General features: G+C 40.9%; 3 protein-coding genes across 3 annotated transcripts in view; 2 read left to right on the forward strand and 1 right to left on the reverse strand.

Annotated features, from left to right (window-relative positions):
* Nucleotides 1-1,144: 1,144 nt before the first annotated feature.
* Nucleotides 1,145-4,156, reverse strand: commd2 (COMM domain containing 2). Its single transcript, XM_060066978.1, is given in 6 exon segments — nucleotides 1,145-1,880; nucleotides 1,954-2,104; nucleotides 2,875-2,949; nucleotides 3,111-3,193; nucleotides 3,678-3,755; nucleotides 3,954-4,156. Coding segments are annotated over 6 exon segments (615 nt in total). The 5' UTR covers nucleotides 4,021-4,156; the 3' UTR covers nucleotides 1,145-1,719.
* Nucleotides 4,157-4,514: 358 nt separating this feature from the next.
* ddx10 (DEAD (Asp-Glu-Ala-Asp) box polypeptide 10) lies at nucleotides 4,515-7,449 on the forward strand. The gene is made up of 2 exons (XM_060066856.1): nucleotides 4,515-5,948; nucleotides 6,093-7,449. Exons 1-2 carry the CDS (start codon nucleotides 4,599-4,601, stop codon nucleotides 7,215-7,217), a joined length of 2,475 nt encoding a protein of 824 aa, XP_059922839.1. The 5' UTR covers nucleotides 4,515-4,598; the 3' UTR covers nucleotides 7,218-7,449.
* Nucleotides 7,450-8,113: 664 nt separating this feature from the next.
* szt2 (SZT2 subunit of KICSTOR complex) overlaps nucleotides 8,114-20,786 on the forward strand; it is a 57,594-nt gene continuing 44,921 nt past the window's right edge. Inside the window, exons 1-16 of the mRNA XM_060067584.1 lie at nucleotides 8,114-8,491; nucleotides 8,983-9,108; nucleotides 10,124-10,297; nucleotides 10,467-10,637; nucleotides 10,819-10,941; nucleotides 11,243-11,405; nucleotides 11,686-11,792; nucleotides 12,049-12,259; nucleotides 13,028-13,198; nucleotides 15,252-15,483; nucleotides 16,128-16,257; nucleotides 16,617-16,762; nucleotides 17,143-17,295; nucleotides 17,591-17,705; nucleotides 19,866-20,074; nucleotides 20,502-20,738. Coding sequence (XP_059923567.1) covers nucleotides 8,468-8,491; nucleotides 8,983-9,108; nucleotides 10,124-10,297; nucleotides 10,467-10,637; nucleotides 10,819-10,941; nucleotides 11,243-11,405; nucleotides 11,686-11,792; nucleotides 12,049-12,259; nucleotides 13,028-13,198; nucleotides 15,252-15,483; nucleotides 16,128-16,257; nucleotides 16,617-16,762; nucleotides 17,143-17,295; nucleotides 17,591-17,705; nucleotides 19,866-20,074; nucleotides 20,502-20,738 — 2,492 coding nt within the window. The 5' untranslated portion in view covers nucleotides 8,114-8,467. The remainder of the gene's footprint in view (nucleotides 8,492-8,982; nucleotides 9,109-10,123; nucleotides 10,298-10,466; nucleotides 10,638-10,818; nucleotides 10,942-11,242; nucleotides 11,406-11,685; nucleotides 11,793-12,048; nucleotides 12,260-13,027; nucleotides 13,199-15,251; nucleotides 15,484-16,127; nucleotides 16,258-16,616; nucleotides 16,763-17,142; nucleotides 17,296-17,590; nucleotides 17,706-19,865; nucleotides 20,075-20,501; nucleotides 20,739-20,786) is intronic.

Here is a 20,786-nt window from a genome sequence, read left to right on the forward strand (position 1 = left end):
AAGTCCATTCAATATATATGCTGTCAGTTCTATATGCTTAGCTTACCAGTGGGTAATAGGGATAAAATGGAGGAGAAACAATGGGCATGGCTAGGGAGTGGCATTGGGGAGAGCCTACACAGCAAGGGCACCATCAAAGTTTGAATGAATCAACTGAATGCCTTGAAGAAATACTGCTGAAAATCTGACAAATTGCCTCATCAGAGCTCTTCTCAGGAATTATTTTATTTGGGATATGAGCAAGACATTCTTGTGCAGAATGTTCTGGTAAGAGAACATAATTATTCATTCATATTGTAAAACAGCAGCCAAAATCCTTCACACTTTTACCATGGTTGACTTCTGATTTGATGGTGTGTGATGATAACATTTGCTTTACGACAGGAGGTAATGGATGGATGATAATCTCACAGTGGTTTTCCTACAGCCTTCGGAACTGCTTTGTGACCCTTTTCAACCTGATATGGCTGAACAACTTGCTTTCTTATCTCACCAAGAATTTATTTTGATTGCGGCAGTGATGACCATCACTGCTTGTTGAGACAACTCCACAATAATGATACGATTGCTAAGATCATGTTTGGATTCAAAATGATCAACCAGCCTGGGTGTGTCCGGATCAATTTAATCCTATGATCAATCACATTTGGATTAATGATAAAGTAACTAAGGGGACACACACACACACACACCACCCACACAAACACACACACTTTTGCTTTAAATAAATACGACTTAAAACTTTGACAAATTTGCAAAATATAGGAAATTAAGAAGGGGGCAAATATGTTTCACAGCACTATGCAAAAAAAATGTGTAACCTGATTCTGATATCAACACGACTTAAACAGGAATTAACAAACTTCTGCAATTCTAGACCTCCCTTGGCCAATCATCTGTTGCTTTCATGGCCATAAGACAACTTAAAGATATTCCAACAGAACTAATGAACTCATGTTCCATCTTTGTCTCTTCTAAGAAAACATTAGATACTCACACAGCAGACATTTGTAGAGAGGACAGAGATCAAATAAGTAACAAGCAGACTTCAATAAAAGGTATGTTATTTTTTTTTAATCTATATGCAACTTGGTTAGCTAGTATGCATAAAGCAAGTGTAATGTAACAATCATAACATCTTCCATTTAAGTCACAGCAGGTAGATTTATTCTTAGTTGTCTGGTTGCAAAATGGACAACTGGACATTCTCCTTCTGAATTGTCTGTTAGAATTATTTTTTACTTTAATGACGGCAAATCTTTAGGCTCTGAGCATCCATACACACTCACACTACCACTAACATGACAGTTCTTATATTTTCACAATAAAATGAAAGGGCCTGTTATTTGATGATGGGAGAACTACACCAAGCATTTGATTTTCTCCTTATCTCAAGGGGTCTTAATAATTTATTTATTAATATTATAGATTATGTGCATAACAATACAATTGGTTAATATGGGCAATAAACACAGTTCAATAATAAATTCTAAGTGGCACAATGCAGATTACATAACAGGAATCTTGATGAGCTGATTACAATATGTAAAAAACAAAGTGGCAATATATGTTTAATAACAATACACAAATTAATGCAGTATCAAAAGCAACAACGTTCTTGTTTCAAAATAGAGTTGTGTGCTATAAAGAACAGGGTGTTTCAGTCTAGCAATAGAAATGATCATAAGGTTGTAGAAAAAAACAAAAAAATCGAGGTATTCATTTAATGTTGCGCAGGATGCGGCGTGCATGGTTGTTTTTCATTGAAGCCAGTGCAGCTTCCAGCACTGCGATTAGGTGAAGGAGTGTTGAGGGGTTGGTCTGTAAACAGCACCTCCTGTTCTCACTGGTTCCAGCTGATACAAGTAGTAGATATCATGGTGAATTCTTTTTTTCTAACAATTTATGCAAAGAATTTCCTGACCTTGAGGTTTTTGTGCTTTTACCTTTTATTTTGCAAGCATACAGATTGAGGCTGAGTTGCATTCATATATGTTGTACCAACCTGTACATCCAGCCTCCATTCTAAGTTATGGTAAGAAGGCAGACTTGGCGCCAGCTGAGTGAGTGTGCTGCGGATCGTAGTCTGGTTCTCCACATAGAGCTGAAAACAGAGAATCGATTATGTTTTAGTGTTACATTGTTATATGGAATGAGAAAGACTGAAGAAAGCTAAGATATTGTTTTTATTTATTCACATTCAAGCCACTTCCCCTTCAGGCTTTGATATTCAAGCATGTTATTTAATCATCACAATCAAATATGAAACAAAAAGATGGATATTTTAGTATTTGTATGTAAGCCGCATGCATGCCACGAAATAAAACGTCAATGTGCTAACCATCTGTCTACCCATCTTGACATCTGAGTTGATATACTCTTACTATTTGCAGCATTATCATTATTCAGCAGAAGTGACTTACAATGAATTCAGATATATCATTATTGAGCATATGGGGGTTAGGTTTTTTGGCTCAAGAATGCCTACGACAGCTAGGCTGTAGACATTCGGGATCTAATCCGCAACCTTTCGGCTGGAAGTCGATACCCTAGCTAGCCACTACACTATCCTAACCCCACATTATCTTGTCTTAATGTTGACATGACAACCGATGTCCGTGTCTGAGGTGGTATCTAACAGACATTCGAAAAGTATTGAACAATTTGAATGAACAAATAAATATTACAATATAATAAACATTATAAATTGTGTCATCTAGCCTAACTATTTTAATTATGTGCACTTTTGCTTAGTTATAGACTTAATAGCTCTAATAAAATGTTTTTATTTATCATAGGTCATAGGATGTCTAATGGGAACATGGAAGAAATTGTGTACAATATTCGACATGCCATGACAGAAAGGAAACTCACCTGTAAAAGGATTTTGTTTAGCTCTGTACTGAAACCCAAAACCATCACAGAGTCCTTGAAATCAATATCTGTAATCTGTGAGTGCACACACACACACACACACACACACACACACACACACACACACACACACACACACACACACACACACACACACACACACACACACACACACACTTAGAATTACTTACATCCACAAAAGATTAAATAAGTACCAATGTTTGAGTTAGACGCACCATAAGTTTAGAACTTTCAGTCAACAGAAACATTAGGCCTTCTACTCCATGCTGCACGGTTGTGATAGGAAAACCAAGCTTTCCTTAAAAAGAAAACACTCATGGTTGTTAACAACTGTAATATAATGCAATATTAGGTTAAAAATAAAATACATACTACTGTGATACTATTCAATGTGATCCATATTTGCTTTATTAATGTTTTCCATACACACTAAAAAAATCTACAGCAGCAAGCAAGCTTGTTGGGGGATCAATATTTGGTGTTATGTGAAGAGGCAGCGGACATTTATAAAAGGAAAACAAGTGTTAAGAGTCTTAAGGTTGGAGGATGGTTAAGCTTGTCAAATAAAACAAAATAAAAGGAAACAGGCTTTCCAAATATCATCTTTAGTGTTCTGAATGAAGGTTAAGTTAAGTCATGCGTTTTGGTGGCAATCTTGGCATTAATCAAGTCACAGTTGAATATAGTTTAGTAATATAGTTTGCACAACTGCCTTTTGTGTCTTGTGGGGTCTGACAAATGAAATTTGTCCAGATTAGTGGTTAAAAATAAAAGCAACTTACTTGCTGCTCCGTCGTAGACTTTTGAGTTTATTCCTCTCTTCAAAAACTCCACTGCTATCCGCCCGAACTCAAACACCACTACGGAGACAAATCTGAAATGAATCGTGATGCAAAACCAATACGAAATATGCACGAAAACTGATTAAGGGCTGTATACCGCTGTATACAATGAACTATCTTGTCCCGTTAAGTATACTTTTTGGGAAAAAGCCCAAAATAATGACATTGCGATCGACCTGAGTATTTCCCTGAGGTGGGAGTTGGATAAAAGCTTACCTGCAGGATCCACCTGAGGCAGGAAAGCCAGATGTTCTTTATATTCCTCTGACAAAACTAGTAACATTTTCACTATTTATCGATTAAAAGGTCTCTCTATGTGACTCAAATAGTCTTTATCAAAAAGCCTACCAGACGGCAAAGGAAAATTACTTTTCCTAAAGATGAACAGTCACATGACAGCCACTGTGGCGTTTTTATGATCGGATAAAAACACACTGCAGCGTTTTCGTTCCGCAATCAACTTCTTCTACTATTCCAACAATCAACGGAAAATACTTCACATGTATTAGCGTGAATAAGTACAGAATTAATATTCAGAACTGTGCAACTTTTTTTGTATGTTGTGCATATTTTTATTATTAGTCAGTTATTGTCATTATTTTGTTATTGCAAGTAGATATGCGGGGTTGGGCATATAATATAACTTAATAATTAGGTATTTTATTTTAAATGAACCTGCATCTATATGTATGTTCTATATTGTGGTTAGGAACTTATGAATCACTGTATGTGGAAGTAAATCGACTAATAAAGGTGGTTGGAAAAAAACAACTGCGTCGCGTTTTCAGAAACGTCATACAGCATGCGACAGAGATCTGAGTTTTCCACGTTGTGAAAGCATATTTCTGTTGTCGTGTAAAAATGGGCAAAGAAGAAGAGTTTGCTACATTAGGCAAAGTAAATGTTCTCAAGATAAATCATGCGGATGACCCAGTGATCAACTTCGAAAAATGGAAGAAAAAGTACCACAAGACGAAAATGCGAGTAAAGAAGGAGAGAAATCAAAGAAAGAAACCGGAGTGGCAAGTGGAGAGGGAACAGATAGAGAAACTTGTCGGCAAGTATGACCAGATAAACGCAAAGGACGCTATTAAGTTTTCAGATTTCCCAATTTCAAAGAAAACTCTCAGAGGTTTACTTGCGGGGCAGTATCGGCAACCCACTGAAATACAGAGGCAGACCATAGGGTTTGCTTTACAAGGGAAAGATGTCCTTGGGGCCGCAAAGACCGGGTCTGGTAAGACTTTGGCCTTTTTAATACCTGTGTTGGAGTCTTTATACCGACATCAGTGGACTGCCATGGATGGGCTGGGTGCGCTAATCATCTCTCCAACCAGAGAGCTTGCCTACCAGACATTTGAGGTGCTACGCAAGATTGGTAAAAACCACGAGTTCTCCGCAGGACTCATAATTGGAGGCAAGGATCTTAAAACTGAATCTGAAAGAATCCATCGAACGAATATTGTCATCTGCACCCCTGGGCGGCTGCTGCAACACATGGACGAGACAGCAACCTTCCACGTCTCTGACCTACATGTTCTTGTTCTGGATGAAGCTGATCGTATCCTTGACATGGGCTTTGCAGACACTCTTAACGCAATAATCGAGAATCTCCCTAAGACACGTCAGACACTGCTGTTCTCAGCCACGCAAACCAAATCTGTCAAAGACCTGGCTCGTCTCAGCCTAAAAGACCCAGAGTATGTGTGGGTGCACGAGAAGGCCATGTTCAGCACTCCTGCCACCCTGGAGCAAAGCTTTGTGGTGTGTGAGCTCCACCAGAAGGTAAACATGTTGTTTTCCTTCATCCGGAGCCACCTGCAAAAGAAAGTCATCGTTTTCTTTGCATGCTGCAAGGAGGTGCAATATTTGTTCCGCGCGTTCTGTCGATTGCGTCCAGGCATGCCTATCCTGGCCCTTCATGGCAAGCAGCAGCAGATGAAGAGAATGGAGGTCTACAAAGACTTTGTTGGGAAGAAAAGTGCTGTACTATTTGCTACAGATATTGCTGCCAGGGGGCTAGATTTCCCTTCTGTCAACTGGGTGCTACAGTTTGACTGTCCAGAGGATGCCGACACCTATATCCATCGAGTTGGCCGTACCGCCAGGTATAAAGAGGGAGGCGAAGCCCTGTTGGTGCTCCTGCCGTCAGAAGAAGAGGGCATGATCACTCAGCTCCAGGACAAGAAGGTTCCAATCAACAAGATTCAAGTAAGTTCAGATAAAGTTGTATGTTCAAGGAAGGTACTAAGGACACATTCATCTCATGCATTGATTAGCAGGTCTGACTGGTAAGATACATGGCAGGTTAGGTTATATTCAGGGCAATAATTGTGTTCTCATTGGTTTATGCAGGTGAATCCAGAAAAACTTCAAAATGTCCAGCTGAAGTTGGAGGCCTTCCTCGCCCAGGAGATGGATCAAAAGGAGCGGGCACAGAGGTGTTTTGTCTCCTACCTACGCTCTGTATACCTCATGAAGAACAAGAATGTCTTTGATGTATTCCAGCTGAAAATGCACGAGTTCGCTCTTTCACTCGGCCTTGCCGTGGCTCCGAGGGTGCGATTTTTAAATAAGGCCCAAGTACAAAAAAAGCAACTGACGGGCCAGGCGGAACATGAGCAGCCTGAAGATGCCGAACTCACACAATTCAAGGCAAAACTGAGAGGAGAGGTTTCTGGTAAAGAAAGGAAGACATCAGAAACAGAGGAGGATGAGAAGGATTCCAGCCCTGCACTGTTTCTCGGTGCAGCCTGTAACGATGATGATGACGATGATCTCCGGGAGGTAGACTTGCTGACAGTCAAGAGGAGAGATGTCTTCAGTTTGTCTGAAGACCAATTGGATGATGATGAATACCTTGACCTTCCCAAGGGTAAAAAAGTGACAACATTGTCGGAGGCTAAGAAGATCCTAAAGAGAAAGTTCCAAGTCAACACCAAGATCACTTTCTCTGAGGAAGGGGACACGGTGCAGCAGTGGCCGCTTGTCCAGAAGTCTGCAGTGCAGGCTGCAAATGAAGAGCTGGAGGAGGAGTTCTCGGGTATCAATGTAGAAAAGGCTCGGGAGAGACTTCAGCGGGAGGACCAAGAGTTTGACAAGCAGGAATACAACCGCAAAATCAAAGAGAAAAAGAGGGAGAAAAGGCTAAAGGCTAAGGATGCCAGGAGAGAGGCCAGCAAACGCTCAACAGATAAGTCTGACGAGGAGGAGGAGGAAACGGTAGCATATCTGGAACACAGTGGTGAGGAGTTTGACCCCAGTACACTGCCAGATCCAGATAAACCTCAGACAACCTGGGAGCTTAGCACCAACACATCTCTGATCGCTCGCGATATGAGTGGGGAAAGCAGCAGTGACGACAGCGACGTGTCCCCAGCAAGCAAAAGGAAGAGAACGCTGCATCACCAGCCTCTCGATACAGGGCTCTCCTTGGCTGAAGATGAGGAGCTGGTTCTGCGCTTACTTGGTAGCAGTTAATCTGATATTTTATGTTTGGAATTTGCAGTTATGTGCTCCCTCTTTCTCAATATATTGTATGATTAATTGGCATATGTGGAACAAGAAGCCGGCAAATAGTGTTTCTTGACTAAATAGTCTGCAATAGAATACTGTTTATAATTGTATAACCTCATTGATTTCATGCTTTAAAGAAATAATATGTATGCATCTTTTACTAAGGTGTTGACTAATAAAATGATTCGATAAAATACTTGTATTTGTACTTTTAATGTTTCTACTATAGCAAATACAGTTGAAAAATATAACCATTCATATGTTAAAACTATTTATAATATTATGTTGTGCATTTCAACATGCCTTGCCACATGTAGTATTTTAAGCCTCACCGCAATGAGGACAGGGTTAGTGTGAAATTAGCGATGGATTTTTTTTTTAGATGTTGACTGCCATACCATATCTAACGTTTGACATTGACAATAAATAACGGACTGAAACCTAGAAAACTAAACTAATTGCATCAATGTCCAACCAAGATCTGGTCGTAAATTGCCTCTAAAAACCTAAATACAAAGCCATTTCATATGTATTGTATAAGTTTAGTTGACTATGTGGAACAGGTGGCACAGAGGCAAGGAGTAGATGGACAAGAAGATGAGTTTGGTCAGAAAATGAACGGAGCTAAACGTCATAATGATACTAATACATCAGTCATTTCGTAATCATAACATACAATATAGACTCATAAATGTTTGTTATTAGCCTATGAAAATATTTTTTTGTTGACTTAATTTACACATTTTTCGGAGTACGGTAATGTACAATTGATGAGGCATAAAAGCAGTTTTAAATGTATTGCTATGCTTCTTCTTTGCCGTCACTGTAGAGTGGAACCGGAAGTCACGGTGCGTACAGGAAGTATTGTCATCGTTGCAGCGTCCAACCTGTCCGTGCAGAAACTTCTTTGGGTGCATTTTTCTATCTTGACGTTACGATGTTTTACTCATAACATTTTTAATTTGATGTACTTTTGAATTTATGACTTAATGTAAACATATCCACAGTGTAGTCACGTAAACCGCCTGGTCGTCCTTTTAGTATAAATCGCTCCCTAATCAATATCAGATACTTCCAGGTCAAGTGCAGCTCAACGAAATAAACAAGCGTAAAAAAGACTGCGACGCAAAAAGATTAAAACAAACAAACAAAGTAAACGAAAACCAATCAGAACAGAAGGCCCTGGTTCATCTGCAAGTTATGCTACACACGGGATGGCGGAAAGACAGGACAATGAGGTATCTTCATTACAAACTAGTAATTGTCTAAATACGAGTAACGTTTGTGCTACTGACAGCTACTCAACCCCTGGCACCGTCTGAATGTGTTTTTTTTCATGAATTAAAATTGGTACAGACATTTGTCTATAAACGTTACGTTAGAACAGAGGAAGTTCTTGAACATGAAAAATAATTAAGCAATACCTTTCCTCAAATGAGTTACTAGTTAACACATTTAAACACTTTAATACTCTGTAATTTACCATCTCTTTACGAAACTACAAATAACTTGCCTTAGACTTGCAGCTGATGGACCTCAACAACACCATCAAATGCTTAATAGCCATAATAACAACCGACTTAATGGCCCCTGAGTATTTAAGGACATTTTTGTGCTAGAGTTGACATTTTCAGGTCTTTTACGTGTTCAAAAACATTCATATGTTAAGGCTATCAGTAAAGTATGCAATGTAAATTAAACATGTCTTTGAACTTTACTAAATTTGAAGATTGAAGAAGCAGACCAAATATACCTTCTGATGAAGGAGGAGTACCGAATATCCAGGAATGTCCGCCTTGCCTGGTTTCTTGGCAAACTAAACCAAGTCATCAGGCCGACCTCAAACTCTGAACTGGTGGGTTAGACCTGACTGATAGTGTTTTATGATTGTGTTTTGTTTCCAAATGTGTTCCCTCTAATATTAAAGTAATTACTGTTGATTCATTGATCCACAGTCAGCTCTGTGGAAATGTTTGTAATATTCAGTTTGTGATAATTCCCCAAAAAACTAAGCTTTCTTTTTCGATTGTGGAATGTTCTTTATTTGGACCTGATAAAAAAATTGTGGTTCTCAAAGAGCCATGAAATAAGGTTAATCCTCCCTAAATTGACAAACATTGTCTAAGCGGTTTTCACTATTAAGCCCTTGCAAAATAAACTGAAATCTGCAGCAGTCTTAGAGTCCCACAACATGTCAATATGATTGCGGATTCATTTAATCCATTTGCTGTATTGGATTTTGTTGCATTTACTTGTGGCTTTGAGGCTTTGTCTTTGTCTTGTTGCATGATCCAGTTTAATTCCGTCTTTAGCAGTGGAACGAATGTTCTCAATATTCTTAAACATTTACATAGCTTGACAGAGCAATGTCGATTCCCGCATGTTGCCTGGTGTTTTTTTTTCTCCTGATTTTAGTATCACAATACTTTAAACATCGCAATGCAATCTTGAACTACAATTTCATAACATTCAGCAGCAAGTTTTTCTATAATATAATAAACCTAGCTCATCAGGATGCATTGTTTACCTCTTTTTCTGTGTTGAGCTGTATTTCTGTATTCCATTTACCGAATTGTAGGGCTTGGTGTTGATTCAGTTTGTGAACTGACATATGAAACTATAACAATCAGAGCTCATTTTAAATCTACAGGAAAGTGCAAATTATCTTACCACACACTTGTTCGCATAAAGACCTACTTTTTATATATTTTTTATCAAATGCACAAACAATGCTCTTTCTTTCAATGTTGGATCTCCCCAACTACCGATTTCGAATATAAGTTCTCAACAGACAATGCGCAAAGTCTGGACTTTTGTTTAGTTTTTCATAAAGTGTCAATCTTTTACTAACACGAGAACATCTTCTACAGCTACACTCAGAGAACGAGCTTGACCTGTTAAGTGTCTTGCCCAAAGGATGGCAGCCAGACCAGCCTCCAACAGCACAACCCTGTATGTTGATACCTTCCACCCGGGCCATGTTCCTGGCCCGCCGATACCGCTTTGTCATTGAACTGGACCTCAGCCCTTCAACTGGGATTGTGGTAAAAACTGGCTTAGCCAATATGGATTTTAAGCTTAAAATAAAAACAACAAATAACGTTAACAAATGTAGTGAATTTGTTTGGAAATTATTTATTTGACTACTTTTTACTTTAGATTAATCTTTGATTTTTGCGGATTGAAAATAAACCTCTGCTTTGTACTCTACAGGATGACAGTGCCGGAAAGCTGATATTTGATGAAGTCTTCAATGCCCTTTCAAAATGTCTCGCTGGTCTTGCTCGACCCTTCCGAGTTCCTGGCACCAGTCAAGTTTTCCAACCAAAGGTTTTCATCACTATCCTGGCTTATTCCTCAATCATTGGACTTAGTTCCCACCAGGTGAGTCCTTTTTATTCTTCTTTGTTTATGATTATTATGAATAATTGTAGATTTTGAGGCACAGCAGAAGGTAAAATACCGTTTTGGCTTGTATCCCAGGATTTGAGACCAAGCACGAATATGCGTTCACTTTCTTCTTCTTCTTTTAAACAACTGTTCCACTGCATCCTTTGTCATACAGGTACTGGTTCAATGTTGCCAGCTTGATTGCACAGATCTGACGCAGTTCCTGCAAAAGGTGTACCACCAGCTCAGAGCAGTGGAGAACAACATTGCAGAGGTTCTGCAGCAGCAGCATGAGCAGGTCAGATATTTAAATGCATTCCTTATTACACAATATATTGAACTATATTTCCATAACCACAGAAAATCAAGCTATTGATATTTGGTAGTTTTTCTAGAGGGTTAAATGTTTCCTTGCTTTGGTAAATCAGTGAGTAGGCGTGTCATGTTATACATAAGAACAATTTCATATAATGATGAATTCTTTTTGCGTTTTAGTGCCATTTTACTACATTAGGAGTGGACAAACTTTTCACATCTTACCATTATAAAGTGTTATATATTTTGTAAAGTAAGAATTCCATGTTTTTTCCTCCCAATAGTCTGAACGGCCTCTTTTGAGTTCATCACTTGATGGTTGCAAGTTGGACAGCCAGTTCCACCAGAAGCAGGGTATTACCATGGTACCGGCTGACATCGGACTGGTCAGTATGGTTCGCCAGGGGATTCTGGCCCTTCAGTTGCTGCCCCCCAACTCAAGTGCAGGTATGTTGGTCCATACTATGTGCAAGCATTCGTTTTTGGTTGCTAGGCTGTCAAACATGTATCAGACTGAGCTATGTTTGATTATCTCGTGGTTACAGCATGCTTCTACAAATTGTAATGGGAGGAAATTGAAGATATAATTCACTCCCAACCATTCTATCCTTGAATCTAAAGGAACAATCGCACAAATGATTGTCATCATTTGTGCGATTGTCCCTCATCTTTTGTTCAACATACTTGATGACCTCCAATAATCATGGAGCCACCATCTACCTTTCAGGTATAATCATCATCACAGATGGAGTGACCAGCGTGCCTGATGTGGCAGTGTGCGAGACTCTTTTGAACCAGCTCCGCAGTGGAACCATTGCCTGTTCTTTTGTTCAGGTACAGAGAATATTGTCTGTGTGAGCTACAGAATGCCTATTAAAATGCTGAAAATCGTTAATATGTAATTGATGTATCATGTCGATGATATATTGGAGCCATTTTCCATTCCAATCTTTTTGCAACTATTTGAAAAGAGTCAAATAAAAATAAATATACCACACTTTTTTCAAATTGTTGTATTTGGTTGCATGGGAGGATATGGCTTTGCTGGATGCTATGAACTAACAATGTGCTCTACACCTTGCATCAACAGGTAGGCGGCACATACTCCTACGACTGCAGCTTTGGTTATGTCCCAAATGTGGAACTTATGAAGTTTATATCCTTGGCTAGCTTCGGCTCCTACCTAGCCAGCTGTCCGGAAGTAGACGTTGATAGCTTGGAGATGAACTCCTATCACAAGGCCCTCCTCAGCTACTCCTTCCTAAAGACAACGGAGTCCATGTTCTCAGAGTACTTCTGTGGTAAGGCCTGTGAGGAGACAGTTTTAACCACTAAATAACTCTTACGCCTTATTGTGACGCTGAGAGAGAGAGAGAGAGAGAGAGAGAGAGAGAGAGAGAGAGAGAGAGAGAGAGAGAGAGAGAGAGAGAGAGAGAGAGAGAGAGAGAGAGAGAGAGAGAGAGAGAGAGAGAGAGAGAGAGAGAGAGAGAGAGAGAGAGAGAGAGAGAGAGAGAGAGAGAGAGAGAGACTGCGACTGCGACTGCGACTGCTGTCCGATGTCCGATGTCCGATGTCCGGACCACAGAGTCGATCACCAGCTTCCTTAAAGACGCAAGACTCACTTGTTCAGAGTTCACTTAGACTCTGTATAGCCCACCTACCTATTGTATGTTGTACGTCCCGGCACTTAATGTACACACTTATTGTATGTTGTACATCCTGGCACTTAAAATTAGTACTTGGATGTGTAGCATCTTATCCTAGCTAATATTATTGTGTACAAAGCTAGTAGGACAGAGTTTCAGTTCATGAGGAACAAGGAGCGCCGCAGTCTGCAGAACTTCTAAACAATGGTGGCACCCAACGAGAGTGTAGCAATCCAAAACATTTGATATAAATAGACAGAATAACATGGTGTCAAGCTGAACACAATTAGCACGGAAGACTGCTATTCATTGCCAAAACGCAAGCTTGAATATTTGGATGGTCTCACTACTGTATGTGTTGCATACATCCCTAAATGTCCCTGAACCATGTATTTATTGGAATGCATCCCTTCCTTTCCGTAGTGAGCCAGCATAAGTTGTTCAATGAGCACCTGGTGTCCACCAGTGGGAACCCAGCCCTGGTGATGCGCAGAAAGAAGCACACGGAGAAGGAGGTGCACGCCCACCTCATTAGCGTGGTCTCTGTGAGACTCCGAGAGGGTTACACCATCAGGGAGATCAACCTAACCAAAGGTAAACATGCAATCAAATCATTCACATGACGTAACGGGCGCGCCCACCAATTGATGTGCATTACAGTCTATGCAGAATGTTAAGAGCTGCAACTGCTTTTGTGTGGGTGGGTGTACTAAACTTGCCGTCTCTCCAACTGCTTTAAAGTCCTTGGCTGAAGAAGAGGAACTGGCTACTTTGATGAATTTGTCTGAACCTATTTTCAGAACCCACCTAACACTAAACATTAATGTGAATAACACATTGCAATTTTATACCATTCAGGGTTTTAAACATGTTCTCCTAATGCAATTGTTCTCAACTGGTCCGACATGGACCGACATGTGTCATTACGTCAGGACCCAAAAATAAGCAATGTATTTAATAATATTGCAGTAATCAATATTATGATGTATGGTTGCCAGTATATAGAGGGATTATCAGTCTACATCACTCTACGTCACTCCCCGCTCTACTCGCATGTCGTTGGCAGAAAGAGACGAGAGCGACAAGAGTCGCAATCATGTCTTGTTGTGCGGTTGGTTGCACAAACCCTTTTAATAAGACTGATTATCCCATTTATTCTATATCTTGCTTGCCAACATAAATCAATTCAAATACTTTATAATTAAGTATTTTCTTATTTGTATTGCATGCTTATTAAATGTATACTCTGTTTGAGTTCATCTCCCTCAAAAAGTAGTCCCCTTTAATTACGATCGATCGAACCTGTTTTTGACCCATCGAAGGGCATTATCCCGCTTATACCATGGTCACTTGTCAAAGAAAATAAATTAAGATCATTCATTTATATTTTCATGCAATTTACAATCCAAATATAACGTTTTTCTCATAAATAGGATGGTCGTAGCTATGACTTGGCAACGGGAGGTAATCTAGTCCGCTGAGCTATGAGCCAGAGAGCTAACGTTATGGATTGTACATATTTATAATTCGAAATTCGTCCCAGCCTTTATACCACAGATACTATAGGGTCTATAGCATATAACCGCGTTGTCTGAGTACAGTTTAATTCATTTTTCACAATTTACCAGCTCTCATTTTGAAGTATAATCACTGCGCCATCGTTTCAATGGAGATCGCGACGGTCTACACTTTCAACATAAACTGTACATATTTATAATTCGATATTCGTCCAAGCCTTTATACCACAGATACTCTAGGGTCTATAGCATATAACCGCGTTGTCTGATTACAGTTTCATTCATTTTTCACAATTTACCAGCTGTCGTTTTGAAGAATAATCACTGCGCCATCGTTTCAATGGGAATCGCAACGGTTTATACTTTCAACATAAAGTGTACATATTTATAATTCGAAATTCGTCCCAGCCTTTATACCACAGATACTATAGGGTCTATAGCATATGACCGCATTTTCTGATTACAGTTTAATGTAACAGTAAGCTGACAAAATCGCTAATTAACACCGCAACTGCAAGTTAACCACACGAGATAACCATGGCAACCGGTCAAACAAATTTTCTTTTTGCCATCTTTCTGTGCGAGCATCCGCTGTGTTGATAAACAATTAATCCTCCTATTGTTAAAAAAACGAACAAACCAAGTTTGATTCTGTTTTTAGAAAATATGTTATTTTAGTGGGAGAATGAAGTGAGCAGTTCGAATCCTGTGCAAAGATAGTGGCTGCGTTATGCGCTGACTGATCATTCTTAGTGCAGACATTTCAATAAGTCGCGAGGATAAGTATATATGTATGTATGTATGTATGAGGGTGGGTTTTTGATTGAATTGGAATTAAAGGCTATCTCTCATCTGCATGGTCGTTGGACCCTGTAAAGATATCCAAAAAATTAAACCCTGCTCTTCACCGCAGAACCGAAGATTTTTGCCTTGTGGGACTTTGTCATGTCTCACACAGATTCAAATAATCCTTACCGACCGAAATGTCTCCTGGCTAGAACAGGGACCCTGTTCAAACGAGGAAACACAATGTGCAAACACCAACCAAAGCAGTTCACATGCATACAGCCATCCTGCTCTATGTTCCACTGTTCTGTTTTTCATTGCGGTTTAATTTCTTTCGCTGGAAGGTGGCAGTCAGCTGGAGGTGAAGCTGGTGTTGCTATGGAAACACAACATGAGCATCGAGTACCTGGCGGCCGCTGCCTGGCCGCTGGATCCTGACCTGCGCAACACTAGGGTTGAGGTGATAATGGAGGGGAGCTACGACATCCTGCATGACATCAGCTGCACGCAGAAGAAGCCCATCACTAGCCCCTACCGCACTTCCGTCATCCGGCGCTTCTGGAACACTCTGCAGAGGTGAACTGTCTGAACCAGAGCATAGTGCCATAGTTTTATGGTTTATTTTTGTTTTATTTGTTAGCCCCATGGTGTACCCACCTAGCACTGCTGGTTTGTTTGGTGGCTAAGCTGGAGGGCCTGCTGGATCCTTGGATGGGAGACCAGGTGGTGCTGGTTGGCCATTAGAGGGTGCTCATCCCTCACCACTCGGCCTACGTAATTCCCCACGGCCCCAGCACAATAGGGGCTCTGTCCTGTGGAAGAGCACCGTCTTTCGAATAAGATGTTAAACCCTGTGATCACTGAAGATCCAATGGCCCTCATCAAGAGAGTAGGGGTAGTTACCCTGGCATCTAGGCCTGATTACCAATCCTGGGCCCTCTTTTATCAATATTTAATCATTTATTAATTTGAACAAATATGGGATTTAGCAATTCGTTTTTTGGCTTGAGTTGATTGATTTACTTGAGTTTACATTTATTGTATCAAGTATAATTGATAATTGCCAGATTATCAAGGGAAATTGACTATTAAATATGATACATACTTAAAATCGCAATTTCATGCGTAGGCCAGGATTTAGAGCTTTTTTAATACACAGTAAAAACTCCTTGTATGTATGACCACTAGTTTCAATTCTTGTTCATGTTCTGCTTTTCAAGTATAAACCAGACAGATCAAATGCTGGTGCACCTGCAGGCCTTCAACTCTCTCCCTGAGAATTACATGATCCCAGAAAGCACCAAGAATGGAGTCCCACTCTTCTACATACCTCCGGGGTCAACAACACCGGTAGGCTATCTTGCTGAACTAATCGCATGCATGATTCACACACATTGACATAAAGAAATGCATTTTATTTCAACCCAATATCCATAATATCAGCATCAAATCTTTGACCTCTGGTTTAGAGAGAACCTATCTTTAATCTAAACCAGTTTAAGCTTCACACCCTAACCCTGACCCATTGTGAAAGTGCTCTATGAGTCTAAAAGATTACTTTGCAGACCTCTTGCCTGTACAAAATTAAAACAAAACCAACAAAAAAATCCATCTAAAATTGGTAATGGTTTCTGTTCTCTCCCAAGTTAGGCTGGATCCCATTTGCTAAATTGTGTTCATCCAGTTTGATAAAGCTTACATTTTTCCAGGTTCTGTCCTTGCAGCACAGTGGATCCAAAGATTCGTCCCGTTCACTTTTTTCCTCCTACTGGAAGCCCATCCTTTCCATGGATGCCAACTTCTGGCAGAGGTGGCTGCACATGCACCGCATCAGTATCATCCTGGAGCATGACATGTAAGCTCTTTCAGAACCTTCTAGAACAGTGATTTAAACCTGCACTTTAAAGCATTTCTACTGTATCCATTTACTCCATAAAAAATATGTGAACTAGATTGTTTCTCCAAAATAAAACAAACCCATCCATCCATCCAGTGAATTGTCCTCTATAATCTTTTTGTTTCGTATCTGGTAACTGTCTCCTCACGAGCTACAACTGTTGTTACAACTCAAGGCACTTGAGGCTGCTAATTAGAAAACATAGGCAACATAGCCAGGTATCAACACAATATAGATAGCCTTGATGTGTATTTAATCGGGCATTCAATTATTTTTTGGAATATGCACATGTAGGGATTTTTTGTCCGGTTATTGCATTGACAACGTCTCCCTTGCAGGCCTCTACCGAAGCACGTTCATACCCCTGGAAACAATGGGCGCTTCAGTACCATTCAGTGTCGCATCTCCCACTCCGCTCTTACATCCCTTCTCAAAGACTGGACCAGCTTTGTCTTGGTTGAGGGCTACTCCTACATTAAGGTCATTTACAGGTGAGTCAGTGGCAGTAGCCGTACACAAGAGAAACGTCTGTAAACCTCAAAGCAGAGGGCTAGCCTCTTGATTAGTGTGACTCAATTGTGTTTTGAACTAGTACTTGGGAGTCTGAATGGTTCATAGAGAAGTAATTGAATGAAAATAAGCAATTATTTACAAGAAAATTTACCTTGAGATTACTTTGAACTAAATATGTTTGTTTGTGTGGGTGTCTCTGGTCCTCCCTAACATATTCATTTTTGTGATATCTGTAAAACAAACCAAAAAAAGGTTTAAATGTTTATTTTCCAGTTCGCCTGAACACCCACCTTCCTCTTTCTACCTGGTGCGTCTGATCTCCAAGACCCCTTGCATGGTGCTGCGCCTGGGCTTCCCTATCGGCACTCTGGCCCACATCAGGAACAAGGTGACCCTTAATGATCCCATGGCATGCTACTTTATGAATGCTTTTATAAAGCTGTTAGCTTGCCCTAATGCAGTACTTGAAGGCGTTCAGGAAATTCAGCCTTGGTGCATAAGGGTTAGGTACAGCCACTACAAGCCAGTCCCACAATAAGCTTTCCACAAACGTGCCGTTTTATAGGGGTAGGTCAAGGTGGAGGGTGGGGGTGTGGCCCTGAGCAGCTTGCGGCCACGGTGCCATGCGCTAGTATTTACAGTGGATGCATCGCAATGGCGAGGCGCACACAGCTTTTGGCCGTGTTTTGTAAATATTCTAGAACACTCCGGGTGCTCCGGCGGGAATCCTGGAGCTCTATATCTAAATAATATCATATTATACATAGATATCTATATCCTATAATATATATTATCATGACCAAAAGCTGTGTGCGCCTCCAGACAATATTATGCATCTCTAACGACTGCGTCGGGTTCTCCCACGTCTCTGGTTCTTCCACTTCCACATCAATCTGAAGTAGACATGGAGGAGAAAGGGATTGTTGACCACGATAGGCTCCTGCCGGAGCCCCGCTACACGATGCCGAGGCACCACCGCCTTGCGGTGGTGGTGCCTTGTGATGGTGGTGCCTCGCGGCAGCGGGCAGCAGGGCTCCGGCGGGAGACTATCGCGGGCAACAATCCCTTTCTCCTCCATGTCGCAGTTCATGTACTTCAGGGAGTCAAAGCCAAAGTTCCTTTCTCCCAATTTCTTCTCAACCATGGCTGAGATAACCACCACTACGAGTCTCGTTGTGGAAATACCATAGACGTCAGAGAACCCGACGTGTTATGCGGCATAAAACCAACAGCAGAACGGTTATCCAAATAACAAAGTGTACAACAACAAGTGTACAACATTTACGCGTTACAGTGTGTATATTCACACACACACACACACACACGTGGCGCTCAAACGGTCATAGCTCATCGTCTCATTGGCGGGCCAAATTCTCTGGGCGGGCAAGGCAGAGAAAGGGGAGGTAACTTGGCCCCTTATGACGACATACGGGGCCAAATTCGAAATCGGAGCGTCTGAGCTTTCATTTTTTAAAGGCAGAGCAGGATACCTAGTGCTCGTTTTACACCTAACACCATTTCTAGCTACTGGGGGACCATAGGCAGGCTAGGGGAACTCTTATTAATGTTAGAAAACCTCATAAAGTGAATTTTCATGCCATCGGACCTTTAACCTGAGCATATGCGCAATGATCCCTCAAATGCACCTCTTTCACTATGCTAACAAGCTTTTGGTTAGATATTGTCGAACATTGTCAAACCTCTTCAATAAGATCACATTTTACCAGGGAATAACGATGACATTTGCTGTAGGTATTATTTCTGAATATCATGTGTTGAATGTTGCCTTTTGCTTCCTGGCGGTAGCCTTGACCGCCTGTTGGTGAAGCCCATGTGAAAGCAACATACATGTAGTTCATCTAATGGCCTGAAGGTGTCTCACTATAGAGACTAATGTGTAGTTCATCTAGTGAGCTGTAGGTGTCTCACTGTAGAGACTAATGTGTAGTTCATCTAGTTTCCTGTAGGTATCTCACTGTAGAGACTAATGTGTAGTTCATCTAGTGGCCTGTATGTATCTTACTGTATAGACTAATGTGTAGTCCTTCTAGTGGCCTGTAGGTGTCTCTCTGTCTGGACTAAAGGCTTAATTATGGTTCCATGTTAATGCAACGCAAGGTGGTTTACTGACCCATTACGTCCGTGCAGCCCCTTCTTCCGTCCACCTCAAGGGCATGATCTGCGCCTCCCAAAAATTGTAACTTTGCGTCGTGGCGCAAGGTTACAAGATCAATCACAGCAAGGGCTGTGATTGGTCTCTACGGACCAATCACAGCAAGGGAACCATAACTAAGCCTTAACGTGTATGGGGAAAGTGTGAGTTAATTCTGATAAAATAGATAAAATACATTCTTTCTTTCTTCGGTTAGAATCTCAATTTATCTCCATATTATTATTTTCGATGCGTCCTGTTTTACTATTTCATTTCATTAATGGATAGGTATTAATTCAATATAATTCTTTATCTTAATAATTTAACTATAACCGTATTTCTGCATGGTTTGGTTATATCATGCCGGCCTCTTTGTTTCCCATGACTAATCCACAGATTGTGGATGAGCTCCGGGACCAGATCCTTAAACTGCGCTTCCCTCATCGTGTTCAAAACATCAAGGAGGTTACTCCCAAGACTAAGAGGAAGCTACCTGGCCAGCCGTCGCCATCCAAGTCCCCCTCTCTCCCTGTCCCCAAGCTGGCCTTGTCAGACAGACCCTGCGTGGTGGTGCTCAACAAGCCCCTGGAGAGACTGCTGATAAGGTGCCTGCATGTGATGGTAGCATGGAGCAGTTGTACTCTTAGACCAAAGGCTGATAAAAAGCTGTTTCTAGAAAGAGCACTTTTAAATAATTTCAATATAATTTGTAACAGTAAATATATAAATATGTTAATTGTTTGAATATGATCATGTTCTCTGGTGTTCTAATTTACATACATATCTAATCCAGGTGCAAAGGCCTTCCTTTCAGGGATCAATGGGTCTGTTGAGAATTGCAGATGATAGTCACAGGCATGTCTTGAAACCAAACCCAAAAAGGATTGGTCATTTTCAAGATAACTTATGATCAATGTTAAATGATCTATTTTTTCAGATCTACCTGTTCATAGAAGGGTGAAATGAAAAATGTGGAACTTTATATATTTACACAGAGTAATTAATATACAATGAACGCTCACTACCCCACAGGTATGACAAGCTACCGCTGGACTTCCAAGTGCCTTTCATGTTCAACATGGAGAACCCCGCTCACGTGCCTAACACCGGGACCCCGCTCAACGTGGCTGCCAGCCGCTCCGCCTCGTCCACGCTGGCCTCCCTTTCCCGCTACTTCTACCACCGGCGCTGGGTCTGGGCCATGCAGAGGAACCAGGGCCCCGTTGTGTCCATCCAGGCCATGGGTCACATCCTCTCCATTCTGTCTGAGTGAGTTCTCCCCTCTACTAGGATGACCGATGCAGCTTGAGCACATCA

The sequence above is a fragment of the Gadus macrocephalus genome, chromosome 12 (genome assembly GCF_031168955.1).
Source record: "Gadus macrocephalus chromosome 12, ASM3116895v1".
Taxonomy (NCBI): domain Eukaryota; kingdom Metazoa; phylum Chordata; class Actinopteri; order Gadiformes; family Gadidae; genus Gadus; species Gadus macrocephalus.

What these genes read in the sequence shown, in the direction of transcription:
- ddx10 (XM_060066856.1), top strand. Translation starts at nt 4,599, where the DNA reads ATGGGCAAAGAAGAAGAGTTTGCTACATTAGGCAAAGTAAATGTTCTC. An exon ending in TTCCAATCAACAAGATTCAA is followed by an intron (nt 5,949 to 6,092) that starts GTAAGTTCAGAT and finishes TGGTTTATGCAG; the next exon opens with GTGAATCCAGAAAAACTTCA.